Raw genomic sequence first — 17497 nt, 5'->3', positions numbered from 1 at the left:
CTGGGGCAGGAATTAGATTGATATACAAAATAATTTGTTGTCTGAGGAGTGGAAAGGCAGATGTAATTATGAAGATATGTATAATGGTCAAAACTAGATTAACAGAGGGTTTTTTTGTTATGACTTTTCTCAAATTTAATAATAACTGACTGGTTCTGCAAGGCTTTTATATATCAGGCGTAAAGAACTAGGATTTCCTGCATTCTCTTAATTTTTCTGTAATATAAATATTCTAATAAACCATGATTAGGGAATACCATAAAAGGCTATCTAATGTTATATAATAAGCAGTATAGACGCTCAGAATTTGAGTCACATTTGGGTCATAATTTTAAAATATTAAACATTATTTATGCTTATATTCCAGCAAGTTCACGCCAGAGTGAATGTTTTAATGCTATCTGTTGCCCTTTAAGAACTGAATCATAGCCCTGACCTGTGTGGCTGAGTTGGTTGGGCTTTGTTCCACAGAGCAAAAGTTCGCCAGTTTGATTCCCGCTCAAGGCATTTTTCTAGGTTGCAGGTTTGGCCCCAGGTCAGGGTGCATACGAGAGGCAACTGATGTGTCTCACATCAGTGTTTCTGTCCATCTTTCTCCTTCCCTTCCCCCTCTCTGAGAATAGAATATTTAAAAAAAACTGAACCGTATCTAAAAATAAAAGTGTTCCCACATTGTCTTCATAGAGATTATTTCTTAGTGGTATATAAATCCATTGATGTATGAGGTCTGCCCAGAAAGTATCTAGCCATGTACTATGAAAAATAGAGACATTTATTAAAGAAGATGTAAGATACAAGAAACACTGTATATAAGACAGTGACGCCTCAGTCCCCTTTAAAGTAGGCACCTTGGAACTTCATACAGTTCTCCCAGCATCACTTTCAGTATTCAAAACACTCTGCAAAATCCGTTATTGGAATTGTACCCAGCTTCTCAGTTGTATTTTCCTGAGTCTCATCAGTGGTCTGAAATTTTTTCCCTACAAAGGTGATTTTAATTTTCGGAAAAGCCAGAATTTGTGGGGCACCAAATCTGGTCTGTAGAGGGGCTCAGTCAACTGGGTGATTTGATACTTCTCCAAACCAGTCTGCACGAGATGTGATGCATGAGTGGGTGTGTTGTGATGAAGCTGCCAATCACCAGTTGCCCATAGCTGCAGCCATTTTCGTCATATGCAGCTTTCAACCTACAGAGAACATTGAGGTAGCACTTCTTATTAAGTTTGGTCTGGAGAGGCATACCCGTGATGCACAACACCTTCCCAATCAAAAAACACAATTAACATGGTCTAGGTCTTGCTGTGACTTTGCTGGGCCTTCCTTGGCCGTGGAGAACCAGGAGACTTCCATTGGAATGACTAGGCCCTGGTTTCTGGATCATAGCTATAGACTCACACTGTTCATCTCTGGTCATGACCTCCTTGAGGAAATCTGGTTTGTCGGTAGGTGGTTTGAATCAAGTCATTAGCAACTGCAGCACAGTGTTCCTTTCTGCTCTGGTAGTAGAAGCCATGGAATGAATTTTGCTACAGCACATTTCATGCCAGATTCTGCGTCAAAATCTTGGATATAGTAGTTTTTGGAATTCCCAGATCCACTTCTAGTTCTTGGAACTGTCTGTTGCTGATTTTTGTTAATTCCAGCCCTAAAAGGTTCAGCATCCCCAGGTGTTCTGCTTATTGTAGGCCTTCAGAACCTGGATCACTTTCAAAAGAATCTCGACCATCTTTGAAGCATTTGTGCCACATTTTTATTTGTGCTACACTCATTGCATTGTCCTGGAAAGCCTTCTGAATCATGTAAATAGTTTCTGTGGAGGAATGTTGAAGCTAAATGCAAAATTTGATGCAGATTCCTTTCTCTACTCAGTCATTTTGAGTAATGCACCAGCCACACAGTACACATAGTCACTCAGTGGTGTCCACCACCCCACTGACTAGTACAGTGAAGTCATCATTGCTTACGCATGTGCATTCCAGTCCACTCTCCTTGTCTGTCAGGTTACATTGGTGTCATTGCAAACTGTTGTATTAACAGTGGCTGGACTTCTTCCGGACAGACCTTGTACATTGTTTGTTAAATAGTGCTAATTTTTTAAAAAATTGAAGGTGTGATTTTGTATTTTGGAAAAAAATTTTAGAGACTAATGTTTGGTCTTCTGTTATGTTGTCCTTTAGCGACTTCAGGAAGAAATCACCAAGCAGTCTCCAACATTGCAAAGAAATGCTTTGTATATCAAATCAGTAAGTTGTGCATTGTTTTTGAAATTGAATTCCATTTTGTTAAAAGTATTTTATTTAATTAATGTTGCCCAGTCTTTGTTTTAACCAAATCAAGGAATGAAAAACTTGCATGCTTTCAAATAATATGATTTCTTTGTATTGTCTCTTCTTAGTCCAAGATAAGCCGACTGCCTGCTTACTTGACTATTCAGATGGTTCGATTTTTTTATAAAGAGAAAGAATCTGTGAATGCTAAAGTTCTTAAGGTTAGTAATGAACTTTTCATTTTTTATTTATGATTTTTAGAGAGAGTGAAACATTGATTTGTTGTTCCACTTATATACACCTTCATTGGTTAATTCTTGCGTGGGCCCTGACCAGGGATCGAACCAGCAACCTTGTTGTATAGGGACTAGCTCTAACCAACTGAGTTACCCAGCAAAGGCAGTACGAAGTTCTTAATGTAATAAAAAATAACTCTTTGAAGACAATCCCTTACAGTAGGTTTTTTTTTTCTTTTAGAGATAGCTAAATTTTCTTTGAAATATTGTAAATAGGAAAGTTATTAACATTAGTGGTTGTTAACCAAGATGGGTATTGGAATTATCTATTGTCCTTTTTATTTTAGATTTATGTACATGCTTGACTTCTCCAGATTCTGATTTAAGTTGGGCCTGAGGTTACATTTTTGAAAAGATTTCCAGATAATTCTCATGAATGCCCTCTAGTCCCCAGAAACATTGCCCTAGATTAGCTCAACTCCAGAATGATACACTGCACTCTCTGTTCTAGGCAGTTTTTCTTCCTGGTGAAAGGAGTGTTAAATTATTGGTACCCAAAGAGTACTTAAGTTGTGGTCTGTTGTTGTAGGAGCCAGTTTTACAATGTAGCTGTTTTATTGAACTGTAGCTTTGCTTCATATCCAGTGCCCCTGATCCTCGGGAGAGGTATATATAGTTCTAGCCTATTGAGCTGAAATTCATAGTTTGTTTTCAGATATACTTCATCTTATATTTGAAGTTTAACTGTAGTTGAAGTGTCTACTAGTGTTAACTTCATACATTAATATTAGTTATTGAATTATATCACTATTGTTTCTATGTAAAGTTGTATTTCAAGTTACAGTAAAAAATGACCCCATTTGTAAATTGATATCATTGCTGGTTTTAGGTCTCCATTGTTTTCACAGCAGCTGGTCTAATATTTCTAAATTGTGTCTTTTCATATAGACTTTGGTAACTGCTCTGTGGTCAATTTCACAGGTTAAAATATTTAATGGAAAAAAGTTAAAATTTTTTTTTACCTTAAAGTTAGAACCCGATTGAAAATGAGCACTGTGATATTTTGAACTGCATAGATTTCTAAGTGATTTACAGATTTCATTTTCAACTTTAGGTGAATTATGAAAACATTATTTTTGAAAGTGTGATAGAGCCCTGGCTGGTCTGGCTCAGAGGTTTGAGTGCCCGCCTGCAAAGTGAAAGAAAGGTTGCCGGTTACATTCCCAGTCAGGGCGCATGCCTGGGAGGGGGTGTGCAAGAGGCAGCTGATTGATATATCTCTTTTACATCTTTCTCCCTCCCTTCCCCTCTCTCTAAATAAATAAAATCTTTTAAAAAATTAATTTAAAATGTGTGATATTTTAAGTAACTACCTTTATAAGTCTGTTTACACATTATTTTTCCTCTAACTTGTATATAGGATGTTAAATTTCCTCTTATGTTGGATGTGTATGAACTGTGTACACCAGAACTTCAAGAGAAAATGATCTCTTTTCGATCAAAATTCAAGGATCTGGAAGATAAAAAAGTGAATCAGCAGACAAAGACAGTAGGTTTTTAATTGCTATTTTTTTAATCCTAACATTTTAATCTTTAATCTTCAGTGCTTACTTTGCACTGTTAATTTACTTTAAAAAATGGATGACCTATATTTTATTTAGTGCATATACAAATTCAACATATTGATGCAAGCCTTTAAAGTTTTAGGTATATTTTAGCATAAGAAAAAGAACTCTAGTTATGGTGAGGGCCCTTTATAGTAGAGTAAGTTTAATATATTCATTTTTCTTATAATTTGCCCCTTAGATTCCTTTTCTATTTATGTCCTCAAAGCACCTCACATAAAATCCCACCTAGTAGTATCAGTGTATTTTATTATTTTCCCTGGAAGGTATGAAGTTATTTCCATTTTTACATGGAAGTGGTGGTACAGAATACTGATTCGTTTATGTCCACTGCAACTGCTAAGTTGTATTTTTAAGTAAGTGCTGCTGGTATGCCTGTAACTCCTACACTTTCAGCCATGTCAACTTTGTATTTAACAGATTGTATTTTGGGTTCAGATGAAGTACAACTAAACTATTATATGTTGATTTTTTTTTCAAATGAAAAATATGTCCTGGTAACAAAGATTTTCACTTGTGATAATATAATATGTCAAACTTTAAATTCTTCTGTGGATTACCATTTGTGTGTGTGTGTAAAGCAATTTTTTTAAATTTAAACTTTATTCTGAGATAATTGTAGAATCATAATTACAAGAAGTAAATCATGTGCCGTTACAAGAAATAACACAGAAAGATCCTGAGTACCTTTAATCCAGTTTCCCTGTGGTAACATCTTGCAAAATTACAATACATTATCATAACCAGGATATTAACATTGATGCAGTCCAGATATGGTCCATTTCTATCACCTCACAGATTGTGCTGCCCTCTTGTAGCCAAATCCACATTCCTTTTGCCCTGCCCTCTCCTTAGTTCCCAGCAACCATTAACCTATTCTCCATTTCTGTAATTCTGTTGTTTCAAGAAAGTTATATAAATGGAATCATCCATTATGTAATCTTAGGGATTGACCTTTCTCACTCAGGGTAATTCTTTTTTTTTAAATTTTATTTTTTAAAATATATTTTATTGATTATACCATTACAGTTGTTGTTCTGTTACCCGCCTTCATTCTCCTCCACCCTGCACACCCCCTTCCCCACCATTCCTCCCTTTAGTTTATGACCACGTGTCTCAAGTTGTTTAGATTCTATATTTCCCATACTATTCTTGCCCTCCCCCCTATCTATTTTCTACGTACTGTCTATGCTGTTTTCTGTACCTTCTCCCCCCTTCTCCTCCTCCAACTCCCCCGTTGCTAATCCTCCATGTGCTCTTCATTTCTATGGTTCCACTCCTGATCTAGCTGCCCTCTTGGTTTGCTTTTGTTTTAGGTGTGGTTGTTAATAACTGTGTGTTTGCTGTCCTTTCACTGTTCATATTTTTCATCTTCTTTTTCTTATATAAGTCCCTTTAGCATTTCATATAATAAGGGCTTGGTGATGATGAACTCCTTGAACTTGACCTTATCTGAGAAGCACTTTATCTGTCCTTCCATTCTAAATGAAAGTTTTGCTGGATAAAGCAATCTTGGCTGTAGGTCTTTGGATTTCATGACTTGGAATACTTCTTTCCAGCCCCTTCTTGCCTGTAAGGTCTCTTTTGAGAAATCCGCTGACAGTCTGATGGGTACTCCTTTGTAGGTGACTGTCCCCTTATCCCTTGCTGCTTCTAGGATTCTCTCCTTCATTTTGGTCTTGGCTAATGTAATTATGATGTGCCTTGGTGTGTTCCTTCTTGGGTCCAACTTCTTTGGCACTCTCTGAGCTTCCTGGATTTCCTGGAAGTCTATTTCCTTTGCCAGACTGGGGAAGTTCTCCTTTATTATTTGTTCAAATAAGTTTTCCACTCATGGCTGTTCCTCTTCCCTTTCTGGTACCCCTATAATTCGGATGTTGGAACGTTTAAAGATGTCCTGGAGGTTCCTAAGCCTCTCCTCAGTTTTTTGAATTCCTGTTTCTTCATTCTTTTCTGGTTGGATGTTTCGTTCTTCCTTCTGGTCCATTCCATTGATTTGGGTCCCAGTTTCCTTTCTGTCACTATTGGTTTCCTGTGCATTTCCCTTCATTTCAATCAGTTTAGCCTTCATATGTTCCTCTAATTTGTGACTAAAATCAACCAGTTCTGTGAGCATCCTGATCACCAGTGTTTTGAACTGTGCATTTGAACTCTGCACATTTGAACTGTGTTTTGAACTTTGGTTAAGTTGGCTATTTCTTGGTCATTTAGAGTTATGGGCTCTGGGGCTTTGAGTTCTTCTTGAGCCATATTTTGGACTGTTCGTGCCTATTACCTATGAGGAGCGGAGCCCTAGGTGTTCACCAGAGCAGGGCAACTCAGTTGCTGGGTTGTGACGCTGTATGTGGGGGCGGGGTCAAAGAGGAGCAATGGGGGTCCCGTCGCCACCTCCCACTGTTGCCAGGGCCCATGGGTTTCGTCGCACTGCACGCGAGTGTGCCACTGCTTTCAGCCCTCCGCCGCTGGGTTCGCCCTTTGGGGCCTGTGCAGTTTGTCTCGCTGCTCACTCTGCTGGTTTATCTGCGCTCCAATGTGCGACTGCGGTCAGTCTGCCCCGCACCCTCACTGGGTCCTTGATGCTACTCCGGCTGCCTGCGTGCCTGGGTAGGGGGATCTTTCCTGCCCGACCCTGCTCCGCTGCTGGCTCTGCCCTCTTACTGGTCCCGGTTGAATGATTTGTTGTTGTCGGACTTCTGTATAGTTCAATTTTCTGTTCTTTGGCTATGTCTTTGTATACTAAACCTTTGTTGTATTCAAACTTGGTTGTGGGATAAGGCACGGTGCACAGTGTTTCCACCTATGTTTCCATCTTGGCGGAAGTCTCAGGACTCTTAGTCTTATTCCACTGGTTTCTGTGTCCTTTTGCTAGTACCACAGCCTTCATTACTGTAGTTTTATAATAAGGACTGTAGCAAAGTATGAGCCTTCTAACTGTTCTTTTCAAGATTGTTTTGGCTTTTCTGAAGCCCTTGTATGTCTGTATTTATTTTAGGATCAGATTGTCTATTTTTCCAAAAAAAGCAATTGCAATTTTGATAGGGATTGCCTTGAATCTAGATTATTTTGGAGAATCATCGTGCTGTTTTGTTTTATTTATTTTTAAAAGATTTTTCATTTATATTTTAGAGAGTGGGCAAGGAAGGAAGAGAGGGAGAGAAACATAGGTCATTTGCTCTCACATGCCTCCTTACTCGGAAACTGGTCTGCAACCCAGGCATGTGACCTGATTGGGAATATAACCTGTGATCTTTTAGTTTGCAGGATGCCTATTGAGCTACACTAGTCAGGGTGAGGAGTTAGGGGAGTATTGCTATTTTAATATTATTAAATTAAGTCTTGAAATCTATGATACAAATTTGATAGGTCTATTTACTTAGGTCTTTAATTTTTTCAACAATGTTTTGTAGATTTTAGTGTACAAGTCTTATACTTTGGTTAAATTTATTCCTAAGTATATTTTTTCTTGATGTTTTTGTCAATGGCATTGCTTTCTTAATTTCATTTTTGGGCTATTCATTGTTGATCTTGTATTTTCTACTTTGCTGAACTGTTTATTAGCTGTTTCTTGTTTTCCTTTTTGGAAAGAGATTGGGTAGAATTGGTGTTTTCTTCAAATGTTTGGTAGAACTGTATTAGTGAAACAGTGTGGGCCAAGAGGTTTCTTTTCCAGGAGTTTTTAAAGTACAGATTCAACTTTCTTTATAGTTATGGGCTGCTTAAATAATTTTTTTTATAGTTTGTGTTTTTATGGACTTTATATATTTAATCCAACCTATCGATTTTATGTATGGGGGTCGTCTCTAGAATTCATTTTATTATTATTTTGATGTCTGCAGGTTGCATAGTGCTCTCTCTCTCGTTCCATTCCTGATATTGGTAATTAGCATCATTTTATTTTCTTTGTTTTGCTAGAGGATTGTCAATTCTATTGATCTTTCAGAGAATTGGCTCTTTGTTTCATTGATTTTTCTCTATTATTTTTTTCTGTGTGTAATTTTATTAATTTCTACTCTTATTCCTTTCTTCTGCTTCCTTTGGGTAGGTTAAGGTAAAGAAACCTAGTTTTTATTTCAAACTTTTCTCTCTTTTCTAACATATGTATGCATTGAGAGCTATAAATTTCTCTCAGCTGTGCTTTTAATGTGTCCTACAAATTTCATGATACTGTACTTTTATTTTCATTCTGTCCCTTGTATTTCTTTTAAAATATATTTTATTGGTTATGCCATTACAGTTGTCCTATTCCCCCCCTTCATTCCCCTCCACCCTGCACAGCCCTCCCCTACCATTCCCCCCCTTTAGTTTATGACCACATGTCTCAAGTTCTTTAGATTCTATATTTCCCATACTATTCTTATCCTCCCCCTATCTATTTTTTACCTACCGTCTATGCTACTTATTTTCTGTATCTTTTCCCCCCTTCTCCTCCTCCAACTTCCTGTTGCTAACTCTCCATGTGCTCTCCATTTCTATGGTTCCACTCCTGATCTAGCTGTCCTCTTGGTTTGCTTTTGTTTTAGGTGTGGTTGTTAATAGCTGTGAGTTTGCTGTCCTTTCGCTGTTCATATTTTCCATCTTCTTTTTCTTAGATAAGTCCCTTTAACATTTCATATAATAAGGGCTTGGTGATGATGAACTCCTTGAACTTGATCTTATCTGAGAAGCACTTTATCTGTCCTTCCATTCTAAATGAAAGTTTTGCTGGACAGAGCAATCTTGGATGTAGGTCTTTGGATTTCATGACTTGGAATACTTCTTTCCAGATCCTTTTTGTCTGCAAGGTTTCTTTTGAGAAATCCGCTGACAGTCTGATAGGAACTCCTTTGTAGGTGACTGTCCCCTTATCTCTTGGTGCTTCTAGGATTCTCTCCTTCATTTTAGTCTTGGCTAATGTAATTATGATGTGCCTTGGTGTGTTCCTTCTTGGGTCCCACTTCTTTGGGACTCTCTGAGCTTCCTGGATTTCCTGGAAGTCTATTTCCTTTGCCAGGTTGGGGAAGTTCTCCTTTATTATATGTTCAAATAAGTTTTCCACATGTCGCTCTTGCTCTTCTCCTTCTGGTACCCCTATAATTCGGATGTTGGAACATTTAAAGATGTCCTGAAGGTTCCTAAGGCTCTCGTCATTTTTTTTGAATTCTTGTTTCTTCATTCTTTTCTGGCTGGATGTTTTGTTCTTCCTTCTGGTCCAGTCCCTTAATTTGAGTCCCAGTTTCCTTTCCATCACTATTAGTTTCCTGTGCATTTTTCTTCATTTCAATTAGTTCAGCCTTCATTTGTTCCTCTGATTTGTGACTAAAATCAACCAATTCTGTGAGCATCCTGATCACCAGTATTTTTAACTATGCATCTGATAGGTTGGCTATTTCTTGGTCATTTAGAGTTAATGGCTCTGGGGATTTGAGTTCTTTTTGAGCCATAATGTTTAGGTTTGTTCATGCCTGTTACGTATGAGGGACAGAGCCCTAGGTGATCACCAGGGTGGGGCAACTCAGTTGCTGGGTTGTGGCGCTGTATGTGGGGGCTGGGTCAAAGAGGGGCAATGGTTGTCCCCACTGCTACTTCCTACCCCTGGGGCCTGCGCGGTCCGTCTCACTGCTCGATCCTTTGCCTGGTTTATCTGGGGGTTAATGTGTGACCGCGGTCAGCCTGCTGCCTTGTGCCCTCACTGGGTCTGCTCGTAGCAACCCCACGCCTGGGATCTGCCAACTGCCACCGGAGCGCCTGGGTTGGTCTGGCCGATTTTCCCTACGCAATCCTCCTCTGACCATGCTCCACTAGTTGCTGGTTCCGCCCCTCTTACTGGTCTGGCTGAATGGTTTGTTGCTGTCGGACTTCTGTATAGTTCAGTTTTCTGTGTTTTGGTTGCGCTTTTGTCACTAATACTTTGTTGTCTTTAAACTTGGTTGTGCGAGGAGGCACAGTGTTTCCACCTATGCCTCCATCTTGGCCAGAAGTCTGTCTCCTGTATTTCATTCTTGTATTTCCCTTTGATCTTGAATTTTTTTAAAGTATCTTTTTTAGTTTCCAAGTATTAGGAAATTTTTCTGTTATGTTTCTGTTTTCTAGTTTGGTTCCACTGTAGTGAGAGCACATATTCATGGTAGTGAGAGAACATATTCATGTTACTTAAATTTGTAAAAATTTGTTGAGGTTTCCATTAGATGCCTCAGAGTGTCATCCATCTTGGTGATATTCCATGGGTGTGTGAAAAGAATGCCTCTTTCTGGTGTTGCATATTCTGTAGATAATGACTGGATCAAGGTGGTTGATGGTGGTGGTGCATTTTCCTGTAAGCTTGCTGTTTTTCTGTCTATTTCTGTCAGTTACTGAGAGAGGAATAGTGAAAGTCTTCAAGTAAAATTGTGGATTTGTATGTTTCTCTCTTCAGTTCTATCAGCTTTTCCTTTGATTATTTTGTAGCTGTTATTTGGTGCATACACATTTAGGATTCCGTTGTCTTTTTTGGTGGAGTATACTTTTTATTAAAATGGAATATTCCTCCGTCCCTGGTAGTTTCCTCTGCTCTGAAATCTACTTTATCTGATATTAATATTGTCACTACTGCTTTCTTTTTCTTAATGTTTACATGATATGTCTTTTGCTATCATTTTACTTTAAATTTTCTGGTTATATTTGAAGAGAGTTTCTTATAAATAGTATATATTTGGATCATGTTTTTTAATTCGCTCTGTTTATTGGTATACGTGATCCCTCATCTATCGCAGGAGTTATGTTCCCAAGACCCTCGCAATAGGTGAAAATCTGCGAGGTAGCAGCATTATACATATATATATATATATATATATATATATATATATATATGTATATATTAGGGCGTTATAAACCCTTCCCACACTCCTATAAACCTTTCCCACACGTATGTAAACACTTCATATACTCTTAAACACTTTCTGTACTCTTAAACCTAATAATTTTAACAACATATAAATTCGGTATGGGTACTCACCAGTAAAGTATATAGTCGTCTCTTGCTATATCGTGGTTCACTTATTTCGGCTTCACTGTATTGAGGGTTCCTGTGGTAGAGTGAAGCCACAATAAGTGAACCACGATATAGCGAGGGATTGACTGTATTTTGCCACTCATTTTATTGGTATATTTAGATCATTTACTCTTGGTATAATTATTTGATCTCTTACTGTTTCAATCTATTTTATTATCTTTTTTTCCCTCATTTTTGCCTTCCTGTAGGTTGCTTGAACTTTTTTATANAAACACTTCATATACTCTTAAACACTTTCTGTACTCTTAAACCTAATAATTTTAACAACATATAAATTCGGTATGGGTACTCACCAGTAAAGTATATAGTCGTCTCTTGCTATATCGTGGTTCACTTATTTCGGCTTCACTGTATTGAGGGTTCCTGTGGTAGAGTGAAGCCACAATAAGTGAACCACGATATAGCAAGGGATTGACTGTATTTTGCCACTCATTTTATTGGTATATTTAGATCATTTACTCCTGGTATAATTATTTGATCTCTTACTGTTTCAATCTATTTTATTATCTTTTTTTCCCTCATTTTTGCCTTCCTGTAGGTTGCTTGAACATTTTTATAGAATTGTAGTTTGGTTTATGTATAAATGTATTATTTTGTATAGCTCTTTTTGTGGTTGCTGTAGTTACTACATTATACATTATATACAGTTGACCCTTGAACAGTGTGGGGACTAGAGGTGTTGACCATCCACATTGTTAGAAATGCATGTGTAACATAAGTTGGTCCTCTGCACACAGATTCCCAGCCATCAGCTGACAGTGAGCAATGCTAGTTTGAACTGTGGGTCAGTTGGAAAACAAAATGTGTATAAGTAGACTCACTCAGTTCAAACCTGTGTTGTTCAAGGGTCATCTGGGTAGAAAAAGGAATAGTCGACCTAATTGTGTTTTTGGTTATAGGATCCTTTGAATTCTTGTCTGGCTATCTTTAAAATGCTCGTATTGTCTTCGGTACCTTTATAGTTTTTCAAAACTTTGTGCCCATATGCCTAGACAAGTTGTTTAAATTTTTTTGTATTGCACATGGAAGTGGGTTGATGCAGGGAGTTCCCCCAAAGATCCTTGTGTAATGTAGTAAATCACGCCTCTTTTAATATAGGTAAATATTTGCTGAATTGAATATTTCAGTTTATTTGAGCTAAAGTGGCAGGTGGCTGTGGCTTAGTAGATTTAGTATTAATTAGTTGCCGTAATTTAATGTCTGTTTTTTGAGGCAGCTTAAAACTTTTTTTTATTTATGTGGTTTGATAATACCATATTTTGGTAAAATAAAATTATAGAATTGGGTTTCCCCTTACAACTCTAGAGCCCTGTTTATCTGTACCATCATCTTCACTGGTATGCTCGAGCATCCGTGGGTTACCTTTGGTCCCATAACCAGAGGGCCTGTTGTTCCTGTACATACAAGATTGTATGTTGTTGAAGTGCAGGATCTTCAGGTCTCCAATTTTGTTAACTGTAATTACATCATTTTAGTCATTTGTAAGGCAGACCATATATATATATAAAGCAAATATATATATATATATATATATTTGCTTTAATGCTTTGGATTGTAGACAGTATTTGTGAAAACGAACACAGTATCCACTGCTTTCTGAAAGTTTGCTTTATGCCACTTTGCTTCTATGAAAAACCTACCTGTTTTAGCTAACTGAAAGAAATTTTTAGAGGAATTTTCCTTTTATGAGAAAATCCAGTAGCATTCTAATGTAGGTCTTCTGCTTTTTGTAAAAGTGAAATGGCATGATGTGAACTTCTGAAAACAAGGGGATCCTCTTCAGTTTATTGATGCCAGTTCGGTTTATGAAGGTTTTCATAGAACTCTTCTTTCACATACTGGGGAGACATGTACTCACTAAGAATGCAGATTTTATTTTTTATATCATGAGATTTAAAATGACTTTTTTCTCCTGCAGAGTGACTCAAAGAGTAGTCCCCAGAAAGAAGTTAAGTATGAACCTTTCTCTTTTGCTGATGGTAAGTGAATTCTTCATTTCAGTTAAGGTATTGTGTGTGTGTGTGTTTTAAGGTAAAATTATTGTCTTGCCACGTCTTTTAGATTTTATGCTTTTAAAAAGGTTTCCTGAAGTAATTTATCTCAATGTAACATACAATAAAAAATCAATCTTATTAGCATAGAGTTTTATGAGTGATACTATATTTCTTAAAACATCTTTCATGAAGCCTTAACTTTGGACAGTAGTGTCTTACTGGATTCTAATAATAGAGCAATGTGCTTCTCTAGGCTTAACTTCAGAATTGTTTTTGTTATCTGGCTGTAGAAAGCACATGTCTGTTTATTTGTCTAATATTAATGGATTTTTCTCTTTCTGTAGACATTGGCTCCAATAATTGTGGATACTATGATTTACAAGCAGTGCTAACACATCAGGGAAGGTCCAGCTCTTCAGGTCATTATGTATCATGGGTGAAAAGGAAACAAGGTAAAGATTCTATTATTTTTTTCAATTGTTACATACTGTTTCAGCTGTTTGTTTAATATAAATTCTTTAGCAGAGTGGTTTTCTTACTTTCTGGTCACAGAACTCCTTTACATTCTTAATTATTGAAGACCTTTCCGAAGAGCTTTTGTTTAGAAATTAAAACAGAGAAGTAAATTCATTTCAAAATGATATAAATAACATTTTAAAAATAAAAATAACTATTTTCCAATACAAAAACATTAGCAAGAAATGATATTGATTTACATTTTGTAAATCTTCTTGTCTGGCTTAACAGGAGACAGGAAGACTCTCCTAATTGTTTCTGTATTCTGTCTCTTTATCACACATTATGTAGCTTCTGGAAAATTCCAAAGCATACTTGAGAGAATGATGGGGAGAGGCATTTAACACTTTAGTAGTGTTATGAAAACAACCTTCATAGAACTTCTGAAATGGTCTTGAGCCTGAGTACTCCTGGGTCATTCATGCTTTGAGAGCTACTGATGTGGTAGACAAAATATTGCTGTACATAAACTTAGTACCTTTGTTGAAGTGGAACTCTGGAAAAATTGTGTATAATTTTAATTTCATTTTCTTCTCTTGTTCTTTAGATGAATGGATTAAGTTTGATGATGATAAGGTCAGCATTGTGACACCAGAAGATATTTTGCGGCTTTCTGGTGGTGGAGACTGGCATATAGCTTATGTTTTACTCTATGGGCCTCGTAGAGTTGAAATAATGGAAGAGGAAAGTGAACAGTAATCTTCATTTCAGCTATTTATGCTTAGGTGTGAAATAAATGTTATTTGTTGATCATTTTTATAATTCCGAACTTTAGAGGAAGATATGTAAGTGGTTTTATTTCCCCTCATATGAAACAGAGAGGGTAGAAGCAGACCACTCTGTATCAACCTAAAAAATTACAGAAAAAAATGCCTTTGGAATGTGCTGCCCTGAATAAAGGTGGCAGGAAGACATTTTTTAAAAGTTTATTTCTTCCATTAATTTTTAAAAATTGAGTTGAAATGCCTTTCAACCATTACCTTCTGTGGTAATTTTCCCTGCCTTTTTCAGTTCAAGATTCAGCAGTGAGATGTTTATTGCACACCTATTACTCTGTTATTTGTTGTTCTTGCATGGTTCCAACCACAGGTAATTCAGTAGCTGTCCATCCTTTGCCTTATCTAACAAATGTTGCCAGGAAGATGGAAAAGAAGTATCGTTCTCATTGTATCTCAGTGCTGCTGTCCATATCCCATGGAAACATGGGTCCAATCAAGTATTTGTCCAGCCTGATTGTTGCTGGCTGTTCATGACTTTAAAAATAAATTGTGATCAATAGTACATTTGATTATACATTTATTACTGTGTCTCTGATGTACTATGGTTTGTATGTTCAATGTTGCAATGGTTTTGTAGTAATCAACCTTAAAAAATGTTGACAGGCTCTGGTTGCTTATTTTTAGAAAATGGGGATATTTAATAAAAAAAGGGATTAACAGTTTTTTACCTCAAGTCTTTTTGTCTGTTGAGTTGGCTGAAGTTCTGATGTTAATTCTGGGTAGTTTTCCTGCTGTAAAGTATCCATTTAAAAATGTGATCTTTTGCCTGCTAGCATTCTTTGTTTAAAAATACAAAGTTTAAGAGCAGTAAAATTCTTCGAATGCAGAATGCAGAGATGTTATCAGTAAGATCTGTTCCTTGGCTCAGTTGTTTATTTTTATATTGCTGTCAGTTCCTAAAATCTTAATGTGTGTTTCACTAATTTTTCAAGTGGAGGTAGAAATATCAAAGTATGTGGTATTTCAATATGGTAGGTTTAATATATTCTAATTAGTTCATCTTTTTTTAGGAACCTTGATTGTTAGATAATGATAGAATATTACCTCATTGGTCTCTGATTTTTGAGTTGGGTATTTATGATTTAAGTTTTGGGGATTATCATGAAATCTCATCTTTGCTTATGCTCGTTTAATGCACTGCAGAGCACAGCACTGATAACTAGTAGATTCCTAGAGAATAATGGCCAGTGTGATACAATCTGAGAACACTAGGGGTAAAAAATAAGCATTTAAAGGACTTATTTGTAAATACCTTTTTCAGCTAATCTTTAATTTTTGGCAATCATTACTTCCTTTGCTTTGGGGGAGGGTGCAGAATAGAAGGGGGAAATGAGACTAAGAATTGTGATGTTTCTCGTATATATTAGTGTGATGCTTGTAATATTGCAGGTCTTTTAATTCACTGTCTTATTTGGCCTGAATAAATTTTGACATAATTTAGCAATTAAAATTTAGGTTTTCTGATTTGCAGGATGCTGTAGCTAATAGAGATCAGGTGAGAGGTAGGTTTAGAACAGCATATAAGCCTTATATGGAATTGTGAAATTGTAATTCATTGTCATTATTAAAAAATTGATTCCATTTTATTTGATCCAAAAAAGCATTATTCCAAAGATATTTTAAGTATAAGAAATTGGACTTCTACAAGTGTTGTTTTAAACTAATGAGGCTATTTTAGGATTTAGTAGGCAAGAAAATGCCTTGACTCTTGCATATGTCTCCTACGCTGTGCCACTAGCACTGAGGCCCTTTCGTATGAGAGCTGTGCTGCATACTGGGTGACTTGCTAGTGAAGTTAAGCCCAAGCAAGAACAATTATAGTGTAATATGCACTTAAGAAACAATGGTAACCTAATCTTAGATCCCCAAAGGGTAATGCATATATGGGAACAGGAAAAGTAGATGCTTCTGTCTCCAACCATTACTACATTGTACTTTGCTGTTTATAGGGTGCTTTCACTTCCATCTCTTTTAAACTTCACAATAATCCCTGAGGTATGCATCCCAATTTTAATGACTTGAGAGGTTAAATAATTTTTCTAAGGCTAAAGAACTAGGTTTTAGACTTCACCCCATTTCTTTTAAAGTTGTGGGTCAGCAAACATTTTCTGTAGCGGGCCAGATAGTAAATGTTTTAAGCTTTGCAGGCTGTAACATCTTTGTTGCAACTACTTTGCTGTTTTATCAGGAAAGAAGCCATAGAGAATACCTAAAAAATCAGCATGGCTGTGTGCTGATAAAATTTCACTTATAAAACCAGGTGGTGAATGGACCATTGCTTGCTGATCCTCTGCTTTAAAGCATGAGTGAGACTAGAGCAGTCATATGGTTTCAGAAAGTCTTATTCTGGGAGTTTCGGGATAGCAGGTTAAATTTTACAACTACTAATGGCATGCAGAAACTAATTTTCACATTGTATTTTAGGAACCATCATGACCCTAAATATCAATTACTGACTTCATTATGAATATATATTTATTTAACAAAAATATATCATGGCCTTGATCAAGGTCATTTAATTTTTGCCATTTCCCCAGTCTACTCCACCCTCCTCCCAAAACCCTGAGGTCAGTTATCAAGAGCCAATGTGTTCTGTTGTTCTTGGAGCACCAGCCAACTGTACAACAACTGTTATAAAAATGTTTATTGTTTACCAAAACCAGTGGACCTCTTATCAAATGCTGCTTGGTAACAAAATCTTATCACAGTTTTAATAAAAAAAATAAGCTAACTATTTGTCTCGTTGTCATTAGTTAGACTCTCTACAAGGTCACTTAATCCAGACTTATGCAGTGCATTAATCAGGTTCTCCGGCGTTGCGTGTACTCCCTCTTGATCTTGCCAGGCAACTAGTAACTGCCTAGCTCTCATCTTCATGTCTTCGCTGTCACACTCAATCTGTCTAATTTCCGAGTCTTTCATTTCTAAGTAGGGAGCCAGAATCTTCCATTGTTCACCCAATTTGTTGGCAAATGTCTCTATTTGTTCTCCTGTTACAGGTTTGTCTCTCCGAACATCAGGGCCTAAAAAAACACAGGAAATGTAAATTATGT

At 36.8% G+C, this 17497-nt stretch overlaps 2 protein-coding genes across 2 annotated transcripts in view; one reads left to right on the top strand and one right to left on the bottom strand.

The window, feature by feature from the left end:
• USP14 (ubiquitin specific peptidase 14) overlaps positions 1-14946 on the top strand; it is a 58308-nt gene extending 43362 nt beyond the window's left edge. The window contains exons 11-16 of the mRNA XM_037031636.1: positions 2178-2243; positions 2396-2488; positions 3924-4052; positions 13074-13134; positions 13494-13601; positions 14213-14946. Of these exons, the coding sequence (XP_036887531.1) occupies positions 2178-2243; positions 2396-2488; positions 3924-4052; positions 13074-13134; positions 13494-13601; positions 14213-14364 (609 nt within the window). The 3' untranslated portion in view covers positions 14365-14946. The remainder of the gene's footprint in view (positions 1-2177; positions 2244-2395; positions 2489-3923; positions 4053-13073; positions 13135-13493; positions 13602-14212) is intronic.
• A 2127-nt stretch (positions 14947-17073) lies between these two features.
• THOC1 (THO complex subunit 1) overlaps positions 17074-17497 on the bottom strand; it is a 54796-nt gene continuing 54372 nt past the window's right edge. The window contains exon 21 of the mRNA XM_037031628.1: positions 17074-17467. Within this exon, the coding sequence (XP_036887523.1) occupies positions 17172-17467 (296 nt within the window). The 3' untranslated portion in view covers positions 17074-17171. The remainder of the gene's footprint in view (positions 17468-17497) is intronic.

The sequence above is a fragment of the Sturnira hondurensis genome, unplaced genomic scaffold, assembly GCF_014824575.4.
Source record: "Sturnira hondurensis isolate 20B ecotype Veracruz unplaced genomic scaffold, ASM1482457v3 Scaffold0001872, whole genome shotgun sequence".
Classification (NCBI taxonomy): domain Eukaryota; kingdom Metazoa; phylum Chordata; class Mammalia; order Chiroptera; family Phyllostomidae; genus Sturnira; species Sturnira hondurensis.
The sequence above is the reverse complement of the archived record's forward strand: the minus strand, read 5'-3'. Positions and strand labels throughout refer to the sequence as shown.